Source organism: Sinocyclocheilus anshuiensis, unplaced genomic scaffold, assembly GCF_001515605.1.
Source record: "Sinocyclocheilus anshuiensis isolate Anshui unplaced genomic scaffold, SAMN03320099.WGS_v1.1 scaffold253, whole genome shotgun sequence".
Lineage (NCBI taxonomy): Eukaryota > Metazoa > Chordata > Actinopteri > Cypriniformes > Cyprinidae > Sinocyclocheilus > Sinocyclocheilus anshuiensis.
In genome coordinates this window covers 1,647,824-1,671,072 of record NW_015537969.1, presented here as the reverse complement: position 1 = coordinate 1,671,072, position 23,249 = coordinate 1,647,824, and the positions used below count along the sequence as shown (strand labels likewise).

At 38.0% G+C, this 23,249-nt stretch overlaps 1 protein-coding gene across 4 annotated transcripts in view; it reads left to right on the top strand.

Moving 5' to 3' along the window:
* Positions 1-3,130: 3,130 nt before the first annotated feature.
* Positions 3,131-23,249, top strand: part of LOC107669930 (splicing factor, proline- and glutamine-rich-like) — a 40,785-nt gene continuing 20,666 nt past the window's right edge. For 2 of the 4 annotated variants that reach the window (XR_001632045.1, XR_001632044.1), the window contains exons 1-9: positions 3,132-3,810; positions 4,295-4,483; positions 4,597-4,898; positions 5,005-5,100; positions 5,408-5,604; positions 5,729-5,813; positions 5,893-6,007; positions 6,094-6,142; positions 16,214-16,323. Coding sequence is in view for 2 of the 4 variants with exons in the window: in XM_016462367.1 (XP_016317853.1) it covers positions 3,298-3,810; positions 4,295-4,483; positions 4,597-4,898; positions 5,005-5,100; positions 5,408-5,604; positions 5,729-5,813; positions 5,893-6,007; positions 6,094-6,142; positions 16,214-16,323; positions 19,205-19,324 (1,776 nt within the window). In the remaining 2 variants the exon portion in view is untranslated. The other 2 variants (XM_016462367.1, XM_016462374.1) reach the window with 2 other exon arrangements.

Here is a 23,249-nt window from a genome sequence, read left to right as displayed (position 1 = left end):
CATGGAACACGGATATCAATGAATAACCATTGTTTTTAAGAGTGTGTGAAAGGTAAAAAATCCAACAATTAGGTAATGTAATAAATAGATCATCCTCACTGAAAAGTACAGGCAAGAGAAAAACAAAGTTCTTACATGAGCTGATACTGACCTCTAGTGTAAAGAAAAATCAAAGCAGAAGGTTTATGCACTAAATAAATGCAACACAAATCCAGCAGGCAGGTATGAATGCTCAGATTATATCCATAAAACAAAACTAATTTAATTCAAGCTTGAGAAAGTGTTTTCGTGGCACTGCGTCTTTACATTCATTTTTGAAAATGCATAGAGCAGCATTAACTCATATGTGTAAAGAACAGGACTGACCACCCCTGGATTACACCAATGCAATTGTGAATAAAATCATTACAAAGATGTGTGTCTCATTTATACATGCCCATGTAAAAAGATATCAAGCACATGCACAAGCTAAATGCTTTAAATGTAGGCTACTAAATTTGGCGTACTAAACTAAAGTATAATTCAGGCTGATAGGCACCCAGACTACAGAATGGGGCTGCACTGTACTAAATCACTGTATCTGACACAGGTAGGTGGCATATCCACATATGTTTCTATATGATTAAGGCATGGATCAAACATTTCCACCACTAATTAAAACTCTTCTCGCTACAGTCACAGACACCTTTAGCTGCTGTGATTTAATTCTTCTAATCTTGCATCCTAAATGAATAATGTGCATATTTAGATCCCAAACAGACTAGTTTGGAATAAAAAGCAAAAATAAACCTAGGCCTACTTTTTTCATCTTTTCCTGAAGATACCAGAGGTAGGCTACATGGTAGGCTAAACATACAGTAAATACACATAAATTTAGACAAAATTATAGCTTAAAAAACTAAATAAATAAAAATGAATGAGAGTGCATTAGCTATTATTTTAAAGCTAGGGTATGCTATTTCAGGGCTACTAGTGTCACCTAGCGGAACTACAAATACATGTTCTCCAACGACATTTGCAAACGCTCCCTCAATTCAGACATCACACACACTCTTACGGGTTTATAAAAGTGAAGGCATGTCTCAACAGGCAAAAAAGAAGGCTACTTTCAATAAAAGGTACACTAATAATTTAGAAATTATAAGTATGACAAGAAAACTCCACAAGTCCGTCGTATCGGTTGAACCCCAATTCCATCAAATTCCTCCATCTTGTAAAAACTCTGTCGGTGTTAACCCTTGTTTTACCCCGGTGTCTGTATTTTGGCAAGTATTTAAATTATGGCTTTCACTTCTGTAGCCTACTGGAATCTGAATTTCTCTTTACACATCAGCTAAACAAACACCTGACTCAGCGGAGTCATGTCTGCGGTATGCAGACAATAGTAAAATAAGAGTTTCTGGACGGAAAAAAAACTTGCCCTAGCTTTTGTTTGTAAGTAAAGTTAAATAGCCTACAATTACTGTGTGTACATGCCTCTGAGTTTTATCTGAGTTTAACAAATCACTGGCTGAGTGAACTGTGCAGATGATTAAACTTTCGAGCAATAGCTTTATGGCAAGCTCCGTTTAATAGATTGGATCAGAAGAGTGATTCATTCGCGAATGTGCCATCTTCTTTGGCAACAGCTGGTTGACAACAAACGACTGGAATATTATCAGAATTATTCTCAGGTCGGTATACAGTAATTCAACGTGTTTTAATATCTAAAGAGTGGATGATTAAAAACCACTATTTTTGTTGCAATGTTTGTGTAAACAATGTTCAGGTTTTTATTCTGAATTATTCTTTATTATTTTGCTAGAAAAATGGTTAGTGGCGATCATTGTGATACAATGGATAAAGTCAAAAAGGAGAAGAAGAAAAAGATGAAGTGGGGGAAGTTTCTGTCACCTTCTGTCGATGCAGTTGTCTCAGTCACTACACCTGCTGATGGTTCCAAAGCCTCCTCCTCTTCCTCGTCCCGGAAGCGCAAATTTCCATCTCTGCACCGGGCCTTCCGCAGAATTCTATCAGTGATTCTGCCCTGTGTGTCCCCCAATGTACCGGATGAGTCCTCTACCATTGAGACCCACACAACCAGTGCTGACACACAAACTGACATCTCCTTTGATGCATCTTCCTCACCTGCAGTCAGCAGATCCTCTGATCCAGGGTTTGATCTGCAGGCTGCAAACCAGGAGAAAGAAGCGATCAGAGGTTAGGGTTAGCCTAAGCCAGGACCGGACTGGGATGCAATTTCAGGCCGGGAAATTTCACACTCATCCAGACCACACAGAAAAAAAGGGGCCAAGATAGCACCTTTTGGGGTACAACAGCTTGTCACTGGAGCAGTACTCTTAAAAGGACATCTTTGTACCTTTTTACCCCTATATTATTTTGAAATTATAGAAATTATTACTTTTATTTAGAAAGGATGCTCTAAATTGATCAAAAGTGATGATAAAGACATTTATAATGTTACAAAAGACGTATATTTCAGATAAATGCTGTTCTTCTGAACTTTCTATTCATCAAAGAAACCTGAAAAAAACTACTCTGTTTTCAACATAATAATAATAATAAATGTTTTTTGAGAGAGCAGCAAATCAGCATATTAGAATGATTTCTGAAGGATTACGTGATTGGAGTGATGCTGAATATTCATCTTTAAAATCACAGGAATACATTACATTTTAAAATATATTCAAATAGGAAGGAATTTTAAATAATACAAATATTTCACAATATTTCTGAAAAGGCCAAAACAACGGAAAAAGAGCAAGAATAAGAAGAATGCAAATGAGCCTGCAAGATCGCAGGAAAAACAGGTCAGAACCAACACGAGTGCCACTAGAGCGCAGCGTGCTAGTAAGTTCCAGGGTTGCCAGGTTTTCACAAGAAAACCCGCCCAATCACTACTCAAAACTATCCCAATCGCGTTTCGAGGGGATCCCCAGTTAAAAATCGCATTCCAGGGGATAAATATCATGTTAGTCGTTATCATGGAGTCGCTTCAACCCGCGGCATCAGTGTTAAAGTTGCCAATTCCGCGGGAAAACCGCGGACCTGGCAACACTGCGTAACTCGTTGGACCGTTAGGATCTCATTTTGGGCGGAGGCTTCTTGTGTCTGGTCGTGACTCGTGAGCACGTCGGTCCTCCCATTTCTATGGTCTTTTCACGCAACTAGCGGCCATTTTACAAAGCAAGCCTCGGGAGTGCAGGTTACCAGCTCCTCTGTAGTTTTCGTTGTTTACCTTTATCTATTACTCTCGAAATCTTTTAAACGGGTTTTCTCCAGTCTGCTTGTGGGAAAATGTCTCGTAACCGTGGAGGATTCCAGCACCGAGGCCGCGGAGGAATCGGGATGCGCGGCGGCATGGGAAATCTTAACTTTCGAAATCAAAACCAGCATCCTTATCAAAACCGAGGGCCCCATATGGGTGGCGGGTTTAAGCCAAATCAGGGAAACCAACCCAACCAGGCCTCTACGCCACAGAAGCCGCAGGAATCCAATCAGAACAAGCCAGCGGTCCAGTCGCCTCCGGCGCAAGGCTCTGGCCTGGCCCTGCAGAGCAACAACAAAGGCCCGTCGCCACAGCCGACCGCCAGCCCCGCTCAGCCGAAGATCCAGTCTCCACCGCCACAGAATACCGTGAAGACCCCGGACCTCGGTTCCCCACAGAACCAGACCAGAAAGAACCAGCCCAAAGGTGGGATGGGAAATGGCCAAAAACCGCCTTTTCCCGTGAAGAAAGACACAGAGCAGACACCTCCACCACCACAGCAGCAACAACAACCGATCACCAAGAGCGAGGACAGCTCTCAGGTAAAATTACTTCTTACTTGGGAGGGGGAGTATATAATAGCGTTGTTTTTAGTGAGAAAGTAAGGGATTTGAGCACGTTGCATTTATAAGATTATTACTTTTAGCACACATTTGTTCGGTAACGTTAGTACGTGGTTAATGTTACTGAGGGAGATCCGCCATTTTGTAGACGCTTAAACAAAGGTTAAACTACATATTGGTCCCCCTGGCGTCTCCGTCCGTATAAAATGCATTGAAACCTGATAGTTTATACGTTTATTTCGCTTTTTGAACGTTAAGTGTTTTTCTCTTTTTTGCTAACCTTTCGGTGTTCTGTGTGGCCAGGTTGTTTGATAAAAGTAGGGTATGTTTGACTTGTGCATTGTAAATGACTGTCGTTCACGCGCACTGCAGATGACTCAAGTAACACTGATTTGTCGCTCAAATTTAGCCGCACGATAGGTTTGCTTTAGATTTACGTTTGTATTTTATGAATGTTTGTAAGGAATTGAAGGCAACGCTGTCTTTGCTGCGCAAGCCCGGGGAGAAAACCTACACTCAACGTTGCCGTCTGTTTATTGGCAACCTGCCAAACGACATCACTGAACCTGAATTCAGGAAATTGTTTGCAAAGTATGGGGAGCCCAGTGAGATTTTCATCAATCAAAGCAAAGGTTTTGGATTTATCAGACTGGTAAGATTTATAGCTTTAAACGCAATGCTAATAAGTGTATTTATGTAAAAACAAATGCATATATAAGATGTATGTGTGTGAATGTATATGTATGTAAACATTATTTATTTTAGGAATCCCGTGCCTTGGCAGAGATCGCAAAAGCTGAGCTGGATGATATTCCAATGAAAGGCAGACCACTTAGAGTTCGTTTTGCCACTCATTCTGCTGCACTTTCTGTGCGCAACTTGTCTCCATTTGTGTCCAATGAGCTGCTGGAAGAAGCCTTCTCTCAGTTTGGAATGGTGGAAAGGGCTGTAGTTACCGTAGATGACCGTGGCCGCTCAACTGGGAAGGGCATTGTTGAGTTTTCTTCCAAGCCAGCTGCACGGAAGGCCCTTGATCGGATCAGTGACGGAGTGTTCCTTCTCACATCGTAAGATGAAATTCTCTTAATTTGTACAATTTGGCAGAAGAGCAATTTTTGTGAGTAGGTTTATAAAATATTGCTTCACATAACCATTCTGTTTATTTTTTTCTAGGGCACCCCGTCCGATTGTGGTTGAATTGTTAGAACAGTACGATGATGAGGACGGTTTACCAGAGAAACTTGCACAGAAGAACCCCAGTTATCAGAAGTAAGTTTCAAATGTTTCATCACATATTTTATATTCTATTACTAGAAACCTAGTTTATTGGGATTAACAATCAATTTTAAGTTATTAGGTGGTTGTTAAACACCCTTTTCATGTAAATGAAGTTGGACAGATGGTCTGACAAGCATTTGAGTGGGGTCATTTGGCAGCTGTAAAAAAAGACGTTATTCACCACATGCCTAGTTTTGTAGGTTCAGCACAGCTTTCTTCATTCAGATGAATCCCCCCCTTCATGGTTTATTGGTCATAACGTTTGTCAGATTTGTTAACGGCTGTCATTTAACCTCAGGGAGCGAGAGCAACCTCCTCGGTTCGCCCGTCCTGGCACCTTTGAGTTTGAATACTCCAAGCGATGGAAGTCTCTTGATGAGATGGAGAAACAACAGAGGCAGCAAGTGGAGAAAAACATTTGTGAGGCCCGTGAGAAGCTGGAAGCAGAGATGGAAGATGCATATCATGAGCACCAAGCAAACATGCTCAGACAGGGTGAGTATTGTCTCTGCTGAGTTGATGTATTTGTTTGGCCTTTTTGCTACTTAAAAAAAAAAAAAAAACGAGAGAGCGATTATGGGGTGAATAATTGATTTGGGGGATCATTTTGTTTCAAAAGACCTTCTTAGACGTCAAGAGGAACTTCGTCGCATGGAAGAGTTGCACAGTCAGGAGATGCAGAAACGTAAGGAGATGCAGCTCAGGTATGTCTGATGTAGTGTAGTGTGTTGTGGTTCTGGAAACCTTTGATGTAATAGTTAACTGATTGGTTCTCAACCTCAGGCAAGAAGAGGAACGCCGTAGGAGAGAGGAGGAGATGATGCGGCAGAGAGAAATTGAAGAACAAATGAGGCGCAAACGTGAGGAGTCTTACAGAATGGGCAGCTTTATGGATAATGTAAGTAATGCATTCAGAAAGCTCTCAGCATTTACTTACAATGTTGGTGAAATCCTTTCAAGTAAAATATTTTCCTTTTTTTGTAGAGGGACAGGGAGATGAGAATGAATTCTAGTGGAGGCCTGGGGTTGGCTGGTAAGATGAGTTTTGTTTCTCTATGGTTCATTGTCTAGAAATTCAGTATTTCCACACTTATGTGCTAAAAGTCTGTAAAACTTTGCTGAAAAACTTGTACTCTGTCTACATGCCTTCTGACCTTTCTAGTTCATACTTTTCATAGCAAGTAGAAAGCCTGCGAAATATTCAATTACTTATTTGTTTATTATTTTTTTTTAATAACAACTTATGTTATAGTTATATTTCAAGATGAGCATTTACTAGATGAAGCAACTTAAATTTGATTGTGTCATTCTTAGAAAAAAAGTGAATTTATCAAATAGGACACAACAGGCTTTTAAAGAATGCATATTTGTACATCTCTCAATTCTCATCATTTTATTTAATTTAGGCATATGACGGTATCAGATTTTCATGTTGTGATTAATTGCTAATGCTTTTATCACGGTATACGGTATTATCACGGTATTGGAATTTAGTTGCAACAAAGTGCTGTCAAAGTATAACCGGTTTAATAACTTTTTTCTTATAATAAAAAGAACTGAACATTTACATACAATAAAGTAATACACAAAGTTTAAAGTAAAAAAATTCACTCAGGTTAAATAGTAACACTTTACAATAAGATCTCATTAGTTAATCTTAGTTAATGCATTAACATTAATAATGAGCAATAGCTACATTTGTTACAGAAGTTATTAATCTTTGTTTAAAGGGGTCATATGATGCGATTTCAAGTTTTCCTTTGCAGACTGCGCTTGTCGGAAGGAGGGACTTTGCATCATTACTGTGTCTGTTCCCCTTTCAGGCTTGAACTGATGGTAAAACTAATGACATTATTTACTGTCTTTACATTTATTTTGAAAGATGAAGCTCGCGATTATGGTAAGGGGCGTTACATTTCCGACGAGTGCTTGCGGTGTTCGGCCAATCACAATGCACTGGGTCAGCTGGCCAATCAGAGCAGACTGCACTTGTCGGAAAGAGAGACTTTGTAGAAAACGAAGCGTTTGAGAGAGGCGGGGCATAGAGGACCTACAATAATGTACAGTATTTGAAAAATAATGTGTTTTTTGAACATTAAAGCATGTCAACATATTCTGTTACACCAAATACACAAAATAATTATCTTTAAAAAAGCATCATATGACCCCTTTAAAAAATACAAACGTTAGTTCATGAAATGTTGTTAAAATAAAAAGTTGCAACTTGTTGTTAAATATTGAAATGACCTAAGATTAATAAATGTTTATTGATCGTTTCTTTACTAATTAATTAACTAATGTTAATTAATAGAGCCTTAGTGTAAAGTGTGACCAAACAATAAAGAATCAAAAAAAATTCAAACAATATCTAGGGCATGTTTAATCCAGATTAAAATGTAATAAGTAAATAGCCTATTAAGTCTAAATATTTAAGTATTTGGCGCTGTGATGAACACCATTGCGAATACAAAAATCTGAATGGCTTTTTAAACCATTTAAATATGGGCGAATTCCAAACGGAATTGAGCATCCCTATGGCCTACTTCCTTCGAAGGGCAGAAGTGTGTTCTTTGAAGGGTGCAGGGCATTACTGTCTCGAATAAGCGTTTGGAACTCCCTTGGTGAATGGAATGACAGACCAAATGTTACCTTGACAACGCTGCACGTGCGTGCATGCATTCTGTAGGCTACTCCATCAGTGTTTGCAAATAAATATTTCTTCTTATTTTATTAAAATGTTGTCTAATTGTCTTAATTACTATTAAACTGCTTAAACTTGCTTCCACTACCATCTTAAATCATATTTCTATAACTGACGAAAAATATTTTGTATTACATTAAAATAAAGACAAATTTAATTCGCTTATTCTACTTGCGTTTGTATGTGAATTCGAAATCAACCACAACTTTACTTTAAAATGCATCGCAAAATCTCCTAACTGAAGATCACATGATCACAAATGGAAATCACTTCAGTGAAGTGACCATTGCATGTTCCCTTCGCTAATGTACTTCTGGAAGGGCCCTTCGTGAAGGGATTAAGTTGTTCACTTTCGTTTGAAACGTCCCTACAAATGGCGTTCATTCCCAAAGTGCCCTTCAAGGGCGCAAAAAAAGCCGTTTGGAATTCGCCCTACATTTTAAAACGTAGCACTAGGGCTGGACGATATGGCCAAAATTGATATCACGATATATACTAGCGGTTTCTCCAGTAATGGCTGTAATCAAAGCAGCTCCGCTCATGAATGCTACTTTATCAGATCAAATGAAAATGCCATCGAAACTTTTCTGAAAACAGTCGGTTCCCTTCAGAGATACATTCATATAAAACACCCGCGCCGTGTTATGATTTTGAAACGTGCAGTGCTCATGTTTATTCAACGAAGTCACAAACGCCACAAATAAATCAATGTATGGGAAACTGGTAATGCATATCGAAATATCGGAAATGTTTAAAAATCATATCACCGTTATTGAAAAAAATTATATCGCGATACATATTGATATTGAATTATTGTCCAGCCCTACATAGCACAGCTGCTTTGTTTACGGGGTTTCCGGGATAACGGCTGCTCCGTCACGTGTTCTGCCATGCGCTTCTCATTTGTGCTTGTTTACATGAGAGTGTGGTGTTGTGTATTGACAAATTCTTAAAATGCATTAAAAAAATCGGAATAATTTGTATTAAATAATTATTGACTGTATTTTTAATTTTCGTGCCCACGATAACAATATGCATATTCATTACCGTGATATATCGCATTACTGAATACCAGCTCATTGTATAATTTGCCTCCTTTTAACTCCCATCATTGTATTACATTGTTTTTTTTTTGGGTGTTAGTATCAATATGTTAGTCTTAAGGTTATCTATAAGCAGTAGCGTACCATGGGGTTTCAGTCAGGGCCTTCAGTAAGCAACTGTAAACTACATACCCATACACATCTATCTTACACATCTCTGTAACAGCTAACGCAGCCATATGCATATGATGCGCACATATTATGCCGCAAACAGGCTCTCAACAACAATGACAGCTGATCAACAGTTTCAACAGTAGGCTAGATTAGGGTGGGTTAAATGCAGAGTAAATTTCCCTACATGGATCAGTAAAAGTAATCCACCAATACGCAGGGCACTATGAACATTCACGTCACTTAAATGACGACGCGCCCACAGCTGCAAAAGTGTACAAATGCTGGACATCCACACACCACACCACAGTATTATCAACGCACCACATACACCTCCATAACAATGTGCATGATGCAATACTCGTCAAACAATAAAGCACTCACCTGTCACTTGTAGGCATGGGACGATAACCGGTTTCAAGGTATACCGCTGTTTGGAAAAGTCACGGTTTCAAAACCACTAAAATTTTCCGTCATACCATTCTTGCAGTATGCGCAGTTTTTTTACGTGTCGTCAAAGACGGAAAGTGCAGGACTCCCTCAGTTGTGTGTAGCGAAGAGCATAACGAGTCACACGGCCCCTCCCCCTCCGGTTGGTATGAGCGGTCAGAGTCACCTGTGTGTAGGATGGCCGAAGGAGATGAATCCCTGGAACTTTTTCCCCCATTGAAAAAGACGAAGTCGGCCGTATGGGAATTTTTTGGGTAACGTAGACTAACCATGTTCCGTACACAACGATGTTCCGTACAGATGACGTTTTGGCGCCGATCGCTAAATAAATACTTCCAGGTCGAACATAAACTATATATCTGTGTCATCTTCATTTCTCCCTCTTTCACCCCCGATCAAGACAGAGACCCACCCGCCGTTTGTGTCAGTGTTGAAATAAATGCAATTTGGCTTGCTACCAAGGCAGATAACATGGCTAATTAACTAGCTAAAGTCAACTAGTTTCCTCCCTCACGTTACTTCACAGAGTGAGGGATAGCAGTCTAAAGTACGTACTGTACTTTTCTGCGATTTAGTAAAAAAAATTAATTTAGCTGGTATCGCGTCTATACTTTTAAGCCTCCTGCCATTGTTTACATCTGTTCAAAATCACGCATTTAAAAAAACAAACTTTGCCACTGTATGCGTGTTATACGGAGAGACTGTGTGTGACACTCGCACTCTCTCTTTCCTTATGTGTGTATGCGCACACATCCTCGTACCTCATCGCTCCAAACTTAATCCAGGAAAGGTGAACATTCCTGCATCATAACTTGGACTGAAAGATGAATGTGTAGAAAGCGAGGATGTCTCCAAAAACCTTGTTGAGCTGCAGGTTTAATGACTGAATGTTTTATAACATTTTTTTTTTTTTTTTTACAGAAATTATGTTTTGATTATATTTGATTATTGAGCTGCAGGTTTAGGCTCACTTGAGTGACTGCATTTAATTAAGAAGAATTTAATTATTTATTCTAATTATTTAGCCTGACATGTTTACAGTTCCAAAATGTTCTATATGTTTCTTAAAAATAAAATGTGTTCAGTGGAAAAAGTAGTTTTTTTACCCAGATATTTAAACATAACCTATTTTAGAGCTGTAGTCGCAATACTGTGAAACCGTGATATTTTTATCTAAGGTTATCATACCGTCAGAATCTCATACCAGCCCATGCATAGTCACTTGTAAATAAAGTCCATGCGTCTGTCATTCCATGTCCCTTTACTCGTATTAAAAAGTAAACATGGCCAAATAACTTGTTGTGCTCGGTGCTAGCTGTTAGCCACTCAAAGCACTCTTGAAATGGCGCACAAAACCTTTGTTAACGAATTCAGATTGGGTGTAGTTTATCCTTTCTCAGTTATTCTTCTTTTGTCTGCAAAAGAGCGCCTTGAAAAGGCAGTTTTAGTAGATTGGCAACAAGATCTGGTGTAGGTGCCGGTGACTGTTATTTTCTTTTCGTTGAATTTCACTTTCATACCTTGGAAATTCCCAACTAAACGCTGGGGGTAGCACTGGGCATGTCTCTAGACCCAGAGGGCATGCTGTCATTGAACATCAAAATTTGATTGTCTGATGATTCTGTCACTAATGCTCATTACAAATCAGATGCAATGTCTTTGAACAAAAGGGTAGCACTATCTGTAGTGCTTTCAAATATTGTGACAATATATTTTGTAGGGTGCCACAAGTTTGTTAAAATTTCCAAAGGGTGCCGCTACTAAAAAAAGGTTGGGAAACACTGGTCTAACAGATGTGCTTTTGTAGAAGTTGCAAAGATGATTGTGATAAGCTTGGAAGCATCAGTAAGAATGTGTTGAAAGCCACAAATCAGTCAGTAATGTTTGACATAGTTTGCCATCGTTTATCAGAACAAGTGGCATTACATTATTGCTATATAGTTTATAATTTTTGGAGTTACATTTTAGTTGTATAATTTACATCTTGTTTCAGATTTTCTTTTCAAAACATAAATTGTGTTTACAAAAATTGTTTAAAGGGGTCCTATTATGCTTTTTTACAAAGTCTTGATTTTGTTTTGGGGGTGTACTAGAACATGCTCTCATGTTTGGTGGTTCGAAAAACGCATTATTTTTCACATAATTTACATTATTAAAATACCTTTCTCCCCAGCCTGGCACAAACGGCTCGATTAGTTCCGGCTTTGATGAAGGTCCGCCTTCCGAAAAACAACATGTGTTGTGATTGGTTAGCTGTCCCAGTGCGTTGTGCTTGGCGAACAGCTTAGACGGTGTTTCAGTACTGCCCCGCCCCTTGCTCCGTCTTTCAACAAAAACTTTTGGGTGAATCCGGCACTGTACTCCCTCGTGTTGTGGAAGCTGTCCTCAGTAAAATGCGCAGCACACAATAGCAAATTGGGGTTATAATGCTCAGGAACAGAGTTAAAAAATAAATTGCAACCACTGTTTCCTGACATCATCTGCTTTCGGAAGCCCAAACAAAGACGTTTGGGCACGGAGGTGAAAAAAAAACAGCGTTTCAGGCGATCGCACACCGGACGAGAAGCGCAGCGTTGCGTCGCACCATGTCTTTAAAATTCAAATACTTTTTCTATGAGTGTAGGCACACCGGAGGCGCCGTTCGGCATCTGTCCGCGGCACCCAGCTACATCGTGTTGTACTTGTAAGAATTGTTCTAGACATGCCGAAAATTTGACGCTACAGCACAGCAGCTCTTCTTCGTTTTCTCTGATGCACTAACTCTGCAGCAGCACTTCTTCGTCGTCTCGTCTGATGCACTCACTCAACCAAGCGTTCTAACCACAACCTCGCCCCTCCCCACCCCCCAGCCATTCGAATTTCTGTAGGCGGGAATTATTTGTAATGATATTTCAATGAGACGCTTTGGGATATCACAAAGCCCGGAAAACAAACGCTGTAGTCCAAACGAGCCGTTCGTTGTAGTTTTTGAAAAGGGATTTTTAAAAAACGAAATATCTCCCTTTGGAGTGGACTTTGAGATGTGTAACTTTCTAGATCTTTTTTTATGCCCAAACATACACTACACAGACTAAAATTAAAAAAGTGAAAAAGCATAATAGGACCCCTTTAACGAAACTAATCATAGGCCATTTTGTGGACATTACACAAATGAAAATTATACCTAAATAATAATAATAATAATAAAAATTCTCACAATTGTATTTTTTTTATAGGGCCAGCAGAGAAGGCCCTGCTGACCCTGACGGCCCACCACTGTCTATAAGCCAGTGCAGGGCTCGAAATTGTGACCATTTTGGTCGCATATGCTCCTGAAATGTAATCTGTGCAACGCCAAAATATTTGTGCATTGTGCAAAGCATTTGTGCGAGTGCAAATAATTGTTGTGGTGCGACTTCTTCAGTTCTCTGCTAAACGTTCGCAAATTACTGCACAGTATGTGCCTGCTGTGAGCTGATACAATGAACAGTCCACCATTCTATCTAATGCGTATTTTAGATTGGTTATATTAGCCGCCAATCATTCCCTTTCGCTGTGCTCTATTGTCACGTGACTGGGAGCTAACTCGGAACCGACTGTTTTTTGTTTTGTTTTTCAGCCGATGTCTGTTCCGGACTTGCACAAACTGCATTGAAATAATTTTCCAAAACGCCATTTTGTGTGGAAATATTACTAAGTCTGTAAACGGCCACTAACAGAAGCCAGAGTCTCTGAAGACAGACGCAAAGAGAAGAAAATACTGTAGCAGCCAGAGCAAGCTCACCGTTCACTATGCGCGAAATATAGAAAGGAAATCTTAAATATTGAATTGGGAGTGGGGGTTTATATGAATGTATTTCTGAGGGGAACTGACTGTCTTGAGAAAAGTTTAAATGACATTTTCTTTTCATCTTTTCTCTGTATATTGCATGTAAAAAAAAAAAAAACGCTACTTTGTTTACAGCATAACCAAAAATGATTTATTGCCTGTTCCATAAGTGCCACCTGCTGTCAGAGTGAATCTGCATTTTCATTCAGCCCGCACGCTGTTTGTTTCGTGCAGATGTTTTACGTAGCATAAATTCACAAAGCTAAAGTCAGACAATTCTGTTTTTGCTTCTGATTTTGAAATAATACATTATAATTTACATCTGAAACGGCTCATGTATGCAGCATCTTTGTTTGGTTAAATGATTAAAATTCTGTGGTTGTCTCTAATTTTAAATGGCTACAGATGAAGCTTGTAATAGAGCAAATATCTTGTCCATGTACTCATTTAAATTTTTTCTTGTCTCTTGCTTAAAGTAAGAAAGAAAATAAATATTTAAAAAATCGGCTGTCAGTATCAGCTTACACTCGCTTCTTCGCAATCAGAATTGGCCATGAAAGATCAAAGAATCAGGATCAATTGATGAAGCATTTAATCATCAGGATGTTCCAGCCCTTTCACTCAATTGGCAGTTGTGATGCTCCTTAATATTCAGTGGGTGCTCCTAAATTTTTGTTGGTGCTCCTAACTTGAAGTTGAGAGCACCAGTGCTACCAAGTAAAAAAGTTAATTTCGAGCCCTGCAGTGTACTCCAAAACAGTGACAAAATTCACATTTCAGGGCTCCAAACTGCGACCATTTTTGTGCCGGTGCCGACAATTTTTTTTGCGTGTCGCACTGGCGTGACCTCAGCGCTGTTCAACTCGCGTTTCCATTTCTGTCGCATATGAGATGCATAAAACGGTAAACGAAACAAAAGCGTAACAAAATCCTGCTACTCATTTGAGCTGCGCAGCGCGTACCATGATGCAAACAAACTGGTCTGAGCTCAGAACAGTTTCACTCGGGAACCAAAGTTGATTTCGCAACACTGTTACTGCACAGTGCTGCGACATCCAGTGAGAAGCCGCAGAATGAATAATGGTTGCTGCGAGATTTACTGAGAAGCATTCAAATTCTGCACCGAAATCTCTGTTATAAACAGATCAGACAGCGCTGACGTAGAAAACCAGAAGTAGTAACGCTGTCTATAACCATGGTGTTGTGGCAGAAATAGTCGAATGTTATTACATTATTCATTTCAGGGTTTGTACAGCCTTTTGAGAGAGAAATTCAAGCAATTTTTAATGATTGCAAGCATTTCACACAACTGTTTCCAGCATTTTAAAGCTCCTAAATGATCCAATTTGAATGTTATTTTCAATGGGATGACCAAAATATACTGCGATGAACAAACACTTATGTAAAAATTAAAATACATCAAATCACCATTATAACCTGTAGATGCCAGCAGAGGAGCACTTATTGGCTTATTAGTCATTAATTTATACTTTTTCCTTTATATTTTGAAATTATAAAATCCCTATTATAAAATATCGAATCAAGAAATCAGATTTTGTCAGAGTTTCACTCTTTTTTTGTGTATGAAGTAAAAAAACATCACAAAGGTTTCTTCAATTTGCGACAATCACACAATCACTTAGTCAAGTTGTTGGTCGATTTCATATAAGACTATAGGAGAGTAATGGTACATTTAATAAGATTACAATATATACCTTTTCTACATAAAATATATATATATATATGTATACTGCATATATATATGTATATATTTGTCATCTCTGAAATTAAAAGAATACTGCACATTATAATCTCTGTGAGTTAAGTCTATTTATTATCAAAGCACTTGTCAGTACTGGAGTTAAAATGGGGAAAATATGTGAACGATTGCATTGCGGGCTGATTTTAAGGTGTGCCCCTAAATTTTCTGCTTGTGCTCCTAAAAATTTTCAGTCAGGGGCTACAGTGCTCCTAGTAAAAATAGTTAGTCTGGAGCCCTGCATTTAGAAGATATAAGCATTCAAATCTTGCAGTTTGTCACTTCCGCCAAAATGGATAAACAATTTTTTTGACGTCACCTCGTACTTCAGCTTCTCATCAAATCTTCTGACCAATCAAATGCTCTCTAGAATCCGAAGTGCCTGCCCCCTACACTATAAATAGACGCTGAAGCGCCGGCTGAGATCGGTCACTTGTTCACAGGATTTGTATTTTATGTATGGTGAATGGCACGTAGTGCACTATATAGGGCATAGAGAACGATTCAGACAGTGTAAATATGATTTACATAGGGGCAAAAGAAGTCTGTTTTGCGCTGTCTCGCTAACCGACGCACCGCACACACACTGTCTGCTCCGGTCCAGGGACATGATAGCACGGAGCGAATCACATGCGCAAGTCGGCGCAGACCACAAAACGTATCGGACCCATTTGAATTCTACACAGAATGCTATATTTTATAGCAATATCCATGAGATTGTGGCTGTCATACCGTCAAATGTCGCTTTACCGAGCACAACGGCTCTAGACCAAGCTGTGATACAAGCGAACGCTATTGGCTTTTTAAAAAGGGGGCGGGGTGCTTGATATGTCCCACCCTGTCTTCCTGTTTCAGTTAAACTGATGTCAATACATAGAATAACGGTGCGTGTTTCAAGGCACTCCAGTGGACCTTTAAGACTATCGGGAGATATAGAATGACAGCACATGCATTTTATGTGATTAGTCTGTTTTTAGTCAGTAGTTTTTCCCTTTTTGAGTTTGCACTCTTACTATATAATCTATGGTCTATAAAAGCATGATTTATCAAATATAACAAAAACCGTAAATGCACTTTTTAACAATTTTACAGGGTTAACTATTTTGCTAATTTACTTTTACTAATAATGTATGTTCTTTTTTTTTTCTTCTTTTTTTTTAACAAACAAACAGATATGCCATTTGGGTCAGCTAGCCAGAAGTTCCAATTGACAGGAATGAATTTTGAAGGACACCAGGGAATGGGGGGACCAGCACCAGGGGGCATGGTGCCCAACGAAATGGTAATGTATCCCTGAATTGAAATCGAGGGTGAATGTGGTGTGTGCGTGAGTGTGTGTGTGTGTGTTTTGTATGCACAATAACCTTTGAATGGAGCTGTTGTGGTTCATAGGAATCGAGGCCATTTTGTGTTTTAAGGTTTCGTGTGGAAGTTCGGTGTGGATGGATTATTTCTACACTTGTCAGTGGGCAGTGTATTTTGATCCCTTTTGTGATTCAATTATATTGTCTCCATCTAGTGGCAGAAGTCATTGTCAGCACTCAAGCTCAGCTCCCATCACTTTCCTTCTCTTGTTACTTTGGATGTCTGTCTGTACTAAAGCCCAAGAATTTTTATACAACTGTCTGCTTGCAACACCTACTTGTAAGTCCTGTCTAAATTGCAGAAAAAGACAGGCATGTTTACACTCTGTTTGATGTGTAATCTTTAAATTAGCAATGTGCCATCTTTTCAAACACAAAGCCTGGTGAAATAATACCCTATGACATACTGTGCTTGTTTTGTGGTGAAATCCCTTTTGTAGGTTTTTTGTTTTTTTTTTAATTTTTTTTTTTTTAATTTACAGTTGCAAAGTCATGTCAGTGCTGCAGTGGTACCCACATGGAAATGCTGTTTCCATGCTTTGAGCTCTTTTTCGTAGTGTCGACCGACTGTGGGCATTTAGTGCAGATAGACTTAAAAGCAACTTAATCACAAAATGAATGCAACATAAAGTTACAGTGACCGAAAATTATGTGGCTGAGCTTTTGAGGAGCTGGTTGGAGATGAGATGGTTGGCATACATACATAAATTTTGTTGATAATGGATGCTGAGAGTGGGGTTGGGTTTGACCCATATTTGCTATAATGAAAAGAACTCAGGAGTTTTTCCTTGGATGTGGCACACATTTCTATAATCACCCAGATATAATTCTTATGTCCTGCCTGGTGTGCTTTTAAATATTTCTATTTTATTTTAAGAGTTTAAGTGTTTGTCTCAAAACAATTACTACAGCAGTTTGTAGTAATAATGTAGCTATACTGTGACTTACTCTTTAAGTCTTTTAAATCCATACATTGTGAATTTGTACTACGTTTACCTGTCCTGAGCCCTTGCTGGGAATGCTGTGTGTTGCTGCAAATTAATTCCGCAGCAAAACCAGTGCTTTACAGATTTTTGCATTGTTGAATGTGTTGCTTGTGTGCTGCTTTCACTGCAGTATCTTTTAATAGCTGAACCTTTTTGATGCCCTAGTTACAGGCAGTGTTTTTGGGAATATGTGAATTGGTCTTTCCTTCCAATAGGCTTCAGCAAGTATCAAAAATAGCTCCACATTTCAAAAGACTTTTAATGCGTATAATGTAAAAAAAAAAAGTGAAAGTAAAACCTTATTTATTGGCATTTTCTCATTCTGTTGTCAAATGTAAAATCTGATTTTGGTATAATTTCAATGTTTAATATAATGAGTTTATTAATACAAAAGCCTACTATTAGCAAAGAAGAGGCTTGATTTTGTATTGACATTGAATTAATTGTTTTATAAGTGTCTGAAAGCAAATATGTTGTCTTTAAGTAAACATTATAGTTGTATATCTGAATGTTAAAAGTAGATCTCTCAGATTTAACACTTAAAGTCAACATGAAATCAAAATGGACCCCATCTGCTTCCTTGTGTTTTTATCGTGCATTATTTATTAAAAAACTTGCTCCACCTCTAAAATGATTGCCTTTGTTGGCTTCATGGCCACCTACATTTAAACATGAATGCTGGTTGTGTTTTAGGATGAGAATAGTCCTACACTCACCTGCAAATCTGACTTTGACTAAGTCCTGCTTTTCATTTTTTTTCCCCCTTGTTGGCTATTGTTTCACTGAAATGTTACTTTACAAAAGAAAAATGGGTTACAAGTGCAGTTTCATGTTGACTTTAAGTGGTCAACCTCTTATGCTGAAAGAATTGGACTCACAGCAAGCAGTTGCAGTGTTTAATTTTAACTTGGCCATATGCTTTGAAAGTTTTTAAAGCATTTTATCAAATCTGCGTTACTCTTTTGTACAGATGGGTTAATCTTGAACACTTTGAAACTAGATGTCAATTACAAAAATGCAGCTTGCATTTTTACTGCAAACTCAGGATGCTGTTTGTCACGTTTGCAGACATTCTATTTCATCCAGTTAACCAGCAGCACTACTACATGTTCTGACAAGTACCGGATAAACACTGTTAAACTGAAGAAATGTGGTTTAACATTGAACTATGTGATGGCTAAATAGTTTGCAATGAATTTTTACTAACTTTTTTTAATCTGAAATCTCTTTGAATGTAAAAGTGACCATTAACACATTTTAAAATGCAATATGTATAAAATTTAAGTAAAACCCTTCATAAATACAAATGTGTAGAAATTGGTTTTAGGAAACAGAATAACAATTCTTATTCAAATTAATTTGTGTTCCTAATGTAGATATTGGTAGTTGCCCACATGGCTCAGAGGGTTTTTGTTAAAGTACAAACCTCTCCGCCATAATTATAAGTTTGGGGCATCCAACGCATTTCTGCTATAAAATCTCCCATGCAAATGGGGCTAGTAACTGTTTCCTGCAGCATTTATCACAGCAACGCTATTGGAATGCATCGTCATAGGATTTGACTAATAAATGCATTACCCTCTCTTCCTTTTCCTATGTCACCTCTGGCACCTGTGGATCTGCGTGTTGGAACGGTTTCGCCGATTGTTTTCCTTGGATCCCACTTTTATAATGCTTTGCTCGAAATACTTTTGGAACTCATGGAGCTTGTTCCCCCTTTGTTGCTTTTTCTCCCCTACCCATGGATGTAAACTCCATAATTTCTACCAAACTAAATACCCAACTGATACATAACTGAAAATGGTCCATGTAGCGCAATGAGCGTTTCCCGCAAGGTGGCCCAGGGGGTCCAAGGGGCATGGGTGCTGGAAACCCAGGATTTGGCAGGGTCCGTGAGGAATATGAAGCATCTGCCAAGAAGCCACGCTTCTGATCTGGCACTTTAAAATCAAAGTTTGTATGTGGAAACCCAGAGGCTCGGTTCTGGAGTCACAATTAATGTATTTAAGTTTAAAGAATTTTCTTGCAGTTTTAGCCTGAAAACTCATCCCATTTGTGGCAAGGTTTTTTTTCGTCCTATTTTTATTTTGTATTTTTAATAGGTTATATAATAAAACCATTGAAGCCAGCAGTGGCTTAGTGCTACCAACATGTAATCCTCTTTCTTACTAGTCTTTATCTTGTCATGTTATTTGTGTTTTACTGGTGAATATTGTAAATTGTTCTGATCTTACTATGGCTGTGTTCTGTGCCATTCACATTTAAAATACTACATGTACATTTTCAATAAAGAGTGCAGTTGGTTTTCCAAAACCCCAATCAGGTGTTCTTGGCACAATGATTAAATTTGTGGTGTCAGACATCTGACACCTGACACGTGTAAGATATAGGCATCTAGTGCTTTTTTTTTTCTCCATCTTAAAGGTTGTTGCACATGGACCCCTTTATATTACAGTTTAAAGCTCAGATTTATTGGTAACTTTGAACAACTTGTCTATTAAGGTGAATATGGTTTGATGGTCCGATATCAGTTTTTATTTTCATTTGGAAATATAGCTTAAACAGTTAGTTAGACTTGTTTTTCTTTTCTTTTTTTACTATTTGACTTGGTTTCATTGGTTAACAAATAGGGATGTAACAATTAACCGCGAGCCGGTTGAAAATCTATTTAAATGTGACGATTCAAATCGGTTGAGGTGCTAAACAAATTGCGATTCAAGTAGGGGTAGGAGTTTATATGAATGTATGTCTGAGGGGAACTTACTACTTGCGTCTTTCGATGGTATTTTTTATTTTCCTCTTGCCTCTGTGTAATGCATATTAAAGTTCATAAGTGCAGCGCTGCTTTGTTTACAGCGGAAACCAAGGAAATGCTTTAAGCGCCACCTGCTGGCAGAGAGTGAAGCTGCGTCTCATTCAGCTCGTCTGCTGTTTCTGTTTCATGCAGATATTTTTTTATGCATAGTTTCACACAACTGAAGTCAAATCATTGTTTTTGCTTCAAATTTTGAAATTATACAATGTAATTTGGATTAAAAACTGCTCATGTTGCATGTATGCAGCATCTTTGTTTGGATCATGATTAAAATGCAGTGGTTGCCTCTAATTTTAAATGGAAAGAGCACAGACAAAGCCTTAGTTTGTTTATATGAAGAGATTTATTTTATTTGTTATTTATTTGATTTGGGGCTTGTTTTAAAATTTCAATTCAGTTTTATTTACATTTACATTGTTTAAATTTTGTTATTTAGCAAATGTTTTTATCCAAAGCGACTAACAAATGAGGACAATAGAAGCAATCAAAACCCACAAAAGAGCAATAATATACAAGTGCTATATTAGTATATTATTATAGTGTTATATTTCAATTTCACAAAGAAACGTACAGTATTTTTGTCCAAGCAATAATAAAATGACACATTTAATTTATAATTTGTCTTAAATCTCATTTTGCTAAAAAAAAAATCATGAATCAAATCGTGAAATCAAAACCGTGAATCGAATCGTGAGTTGAGTGAATCGTTACATCCCTATTAACAAATTGTGCCCGTTTCACATATACTCCGATTGCAGTGCGTATGCAGCACTTGTGTGGTTCTTGCGCGATGCAGAAGCGGCACTGGCACATTGTGCTTTCACATAGGACGTGTTTGCCGTCTGCTACTGATCAGTAGCTGTATACCACAAACAACTTTTATCCAATTGTTTTAATTTCAAAATCCGAACAGTGTTACTGATAATGCTTTTTCAGTATTGTAATTTTCTTTTTACATCGTACAATCTTTCATAGAAGTAATCACATTTAAACACAATTAATATAAACGATATATTATTCAATGCACTTTACTTGTAAAGTTGCTCGAGTGGCAAAACATTCAAATATAGCCTACAAGCCTACTTTTATGTTCAAATAGTAGTAGGCTATGACAAACATTTAAAATGAAAACTTACCATTGACAGACACAGTCAGCTCTTATGCTTTTACTTTTGCAATTAAAACTTTATAAGCAATCCTGCTGGTTGTTATTGCCATGAGTGCCATCCATTTGTCACCTCATTGCTCACTTTTTCTTGCTGTAAACCTAGCCAAAAAGCCATGTGTTGACTGTGAAACACATGAAACACGCAGTTTAATTATATGCATTTATGGCGTAATTACAAAATTATTGTAAAAATCCATGTAAATTTTTACTGCGAATAATGCCCTGTCACTTTCATTCAGCACATGCAGCACAGCAAATATAGGAATGATTTGTACGGGAATGATCGCTGCAGACGCACCGCTCTAGGAACACATTGTCGGACCACATCAGTGTGCAGTGTGAATGCTCTCACCTGTTAACATGGGCATGGGTAAAAATACGCACTGCAAACAAAGTATGTGTAAAACAGGCTTTAGCCCCGATCGGTTCCAGAACTTTCCCTATAACATGCATCGTTATAACTTAAATCATACATTACAGTAATACATTTTTTTTTTTTTTTTTTTTTTTTTTTATTGTCTTTACGCTGCAGAAGACAAGTTAACTGGATTGGAATTTTTGAAAACTCTTAGCCACTTGTTGGATTTTGTATACACTGAACAAAAAAACAGTACACACTGACACTCCATTTCAGAAGCAAATTGAGGTTTATGCAGCATTTTGTTTCCACATAATTGCTTGAAAATTTCTGTTCTCTATTTAAATCTAATTCTGTTAATCCATTTTAGAACTTTAGATTTTTATTTTGTGCAGTTTATACTGGACAAAGCAGCAGTTTTAGGCTATTTTGTGAGTTTTCTTTTTGCTGTATATATGAATCTATGAACTATAAATTAATTTGATGATTTTTAAATTAATTTAAAGCAACTTTATGTAGTCTTGTGGGGTTTCTTTTGTGATTACTGCCAAAAATCATATTAATATCACTGTCGTTTTTACAGTAGAGAGCGATACACATACAGTGGTGTGAAAAAGTGTTGGCCCCCTTCCTGATTTCTTATTTTTTTGCATGTTTGTCACACGTTAATGTTTCAGATCATCAAACAAATTTAAATATTAGTAAAAGATAAAACAAGTGAACACAACATGCAGTTTTTAAATGAAGGTTTTTATTATTAAGGGAAAACAAAATCCAAAACTACATGGCCCTGTGTGAAAAAGTGTTTGCCCCCAAACCTAATAACTGGTTGGGCCACCCTTAGCAGCAACAACTGCAATCAAGCGTTTGCGCTGCATGTTGTGTTTACTTGTGTTATCTTTTACTAATATTTAAATTTGTTTGATGATCTGAAACATTAAAGTGAGACAAACATGCAAAAAAATAAGAAATCAGGAAGGGGGCCAACACTTTCACACCACTGTATATTTGTTGCAGCCATAAAGCAGTCTGCCCTTTTCACAGACTTTTGTACTCGCTCACCAAACTTGCATACTCCCAGAACAGACATTTGGACTAGACGCCATTTGTGACCCTGGACCACAAAACCAGTCTTAAAGGTGTCCTATTATGCTCTTTTACAATGTAAGTGCATATGTATTATTTTTATTATTTAATTCTAACATTCTAACATGAATTGCAGTGAAATTGTTATACAGTTGAATTTATTTATACCATAGCCCAGTGTTTCCCAGGCGGCATATATATGCAAACTAATTCTCTGCCAGCAGGAGGCGCTGTTGGAGTGGTAGAGATCAAGGTTTCCCCGGTAACGGCTGTACACAAAGCAGTGCTCCACTCAAAAAAAAAACACTGCTTTATCAGACATTACATGCAAGATGAAATGAAAACGGCATCCAATTTTCTGAAGACGGTCGGTTTCCTTCAGAAATACAGTGATATAAAAACACCCGCACTCAATGTATGGGAAACACTGT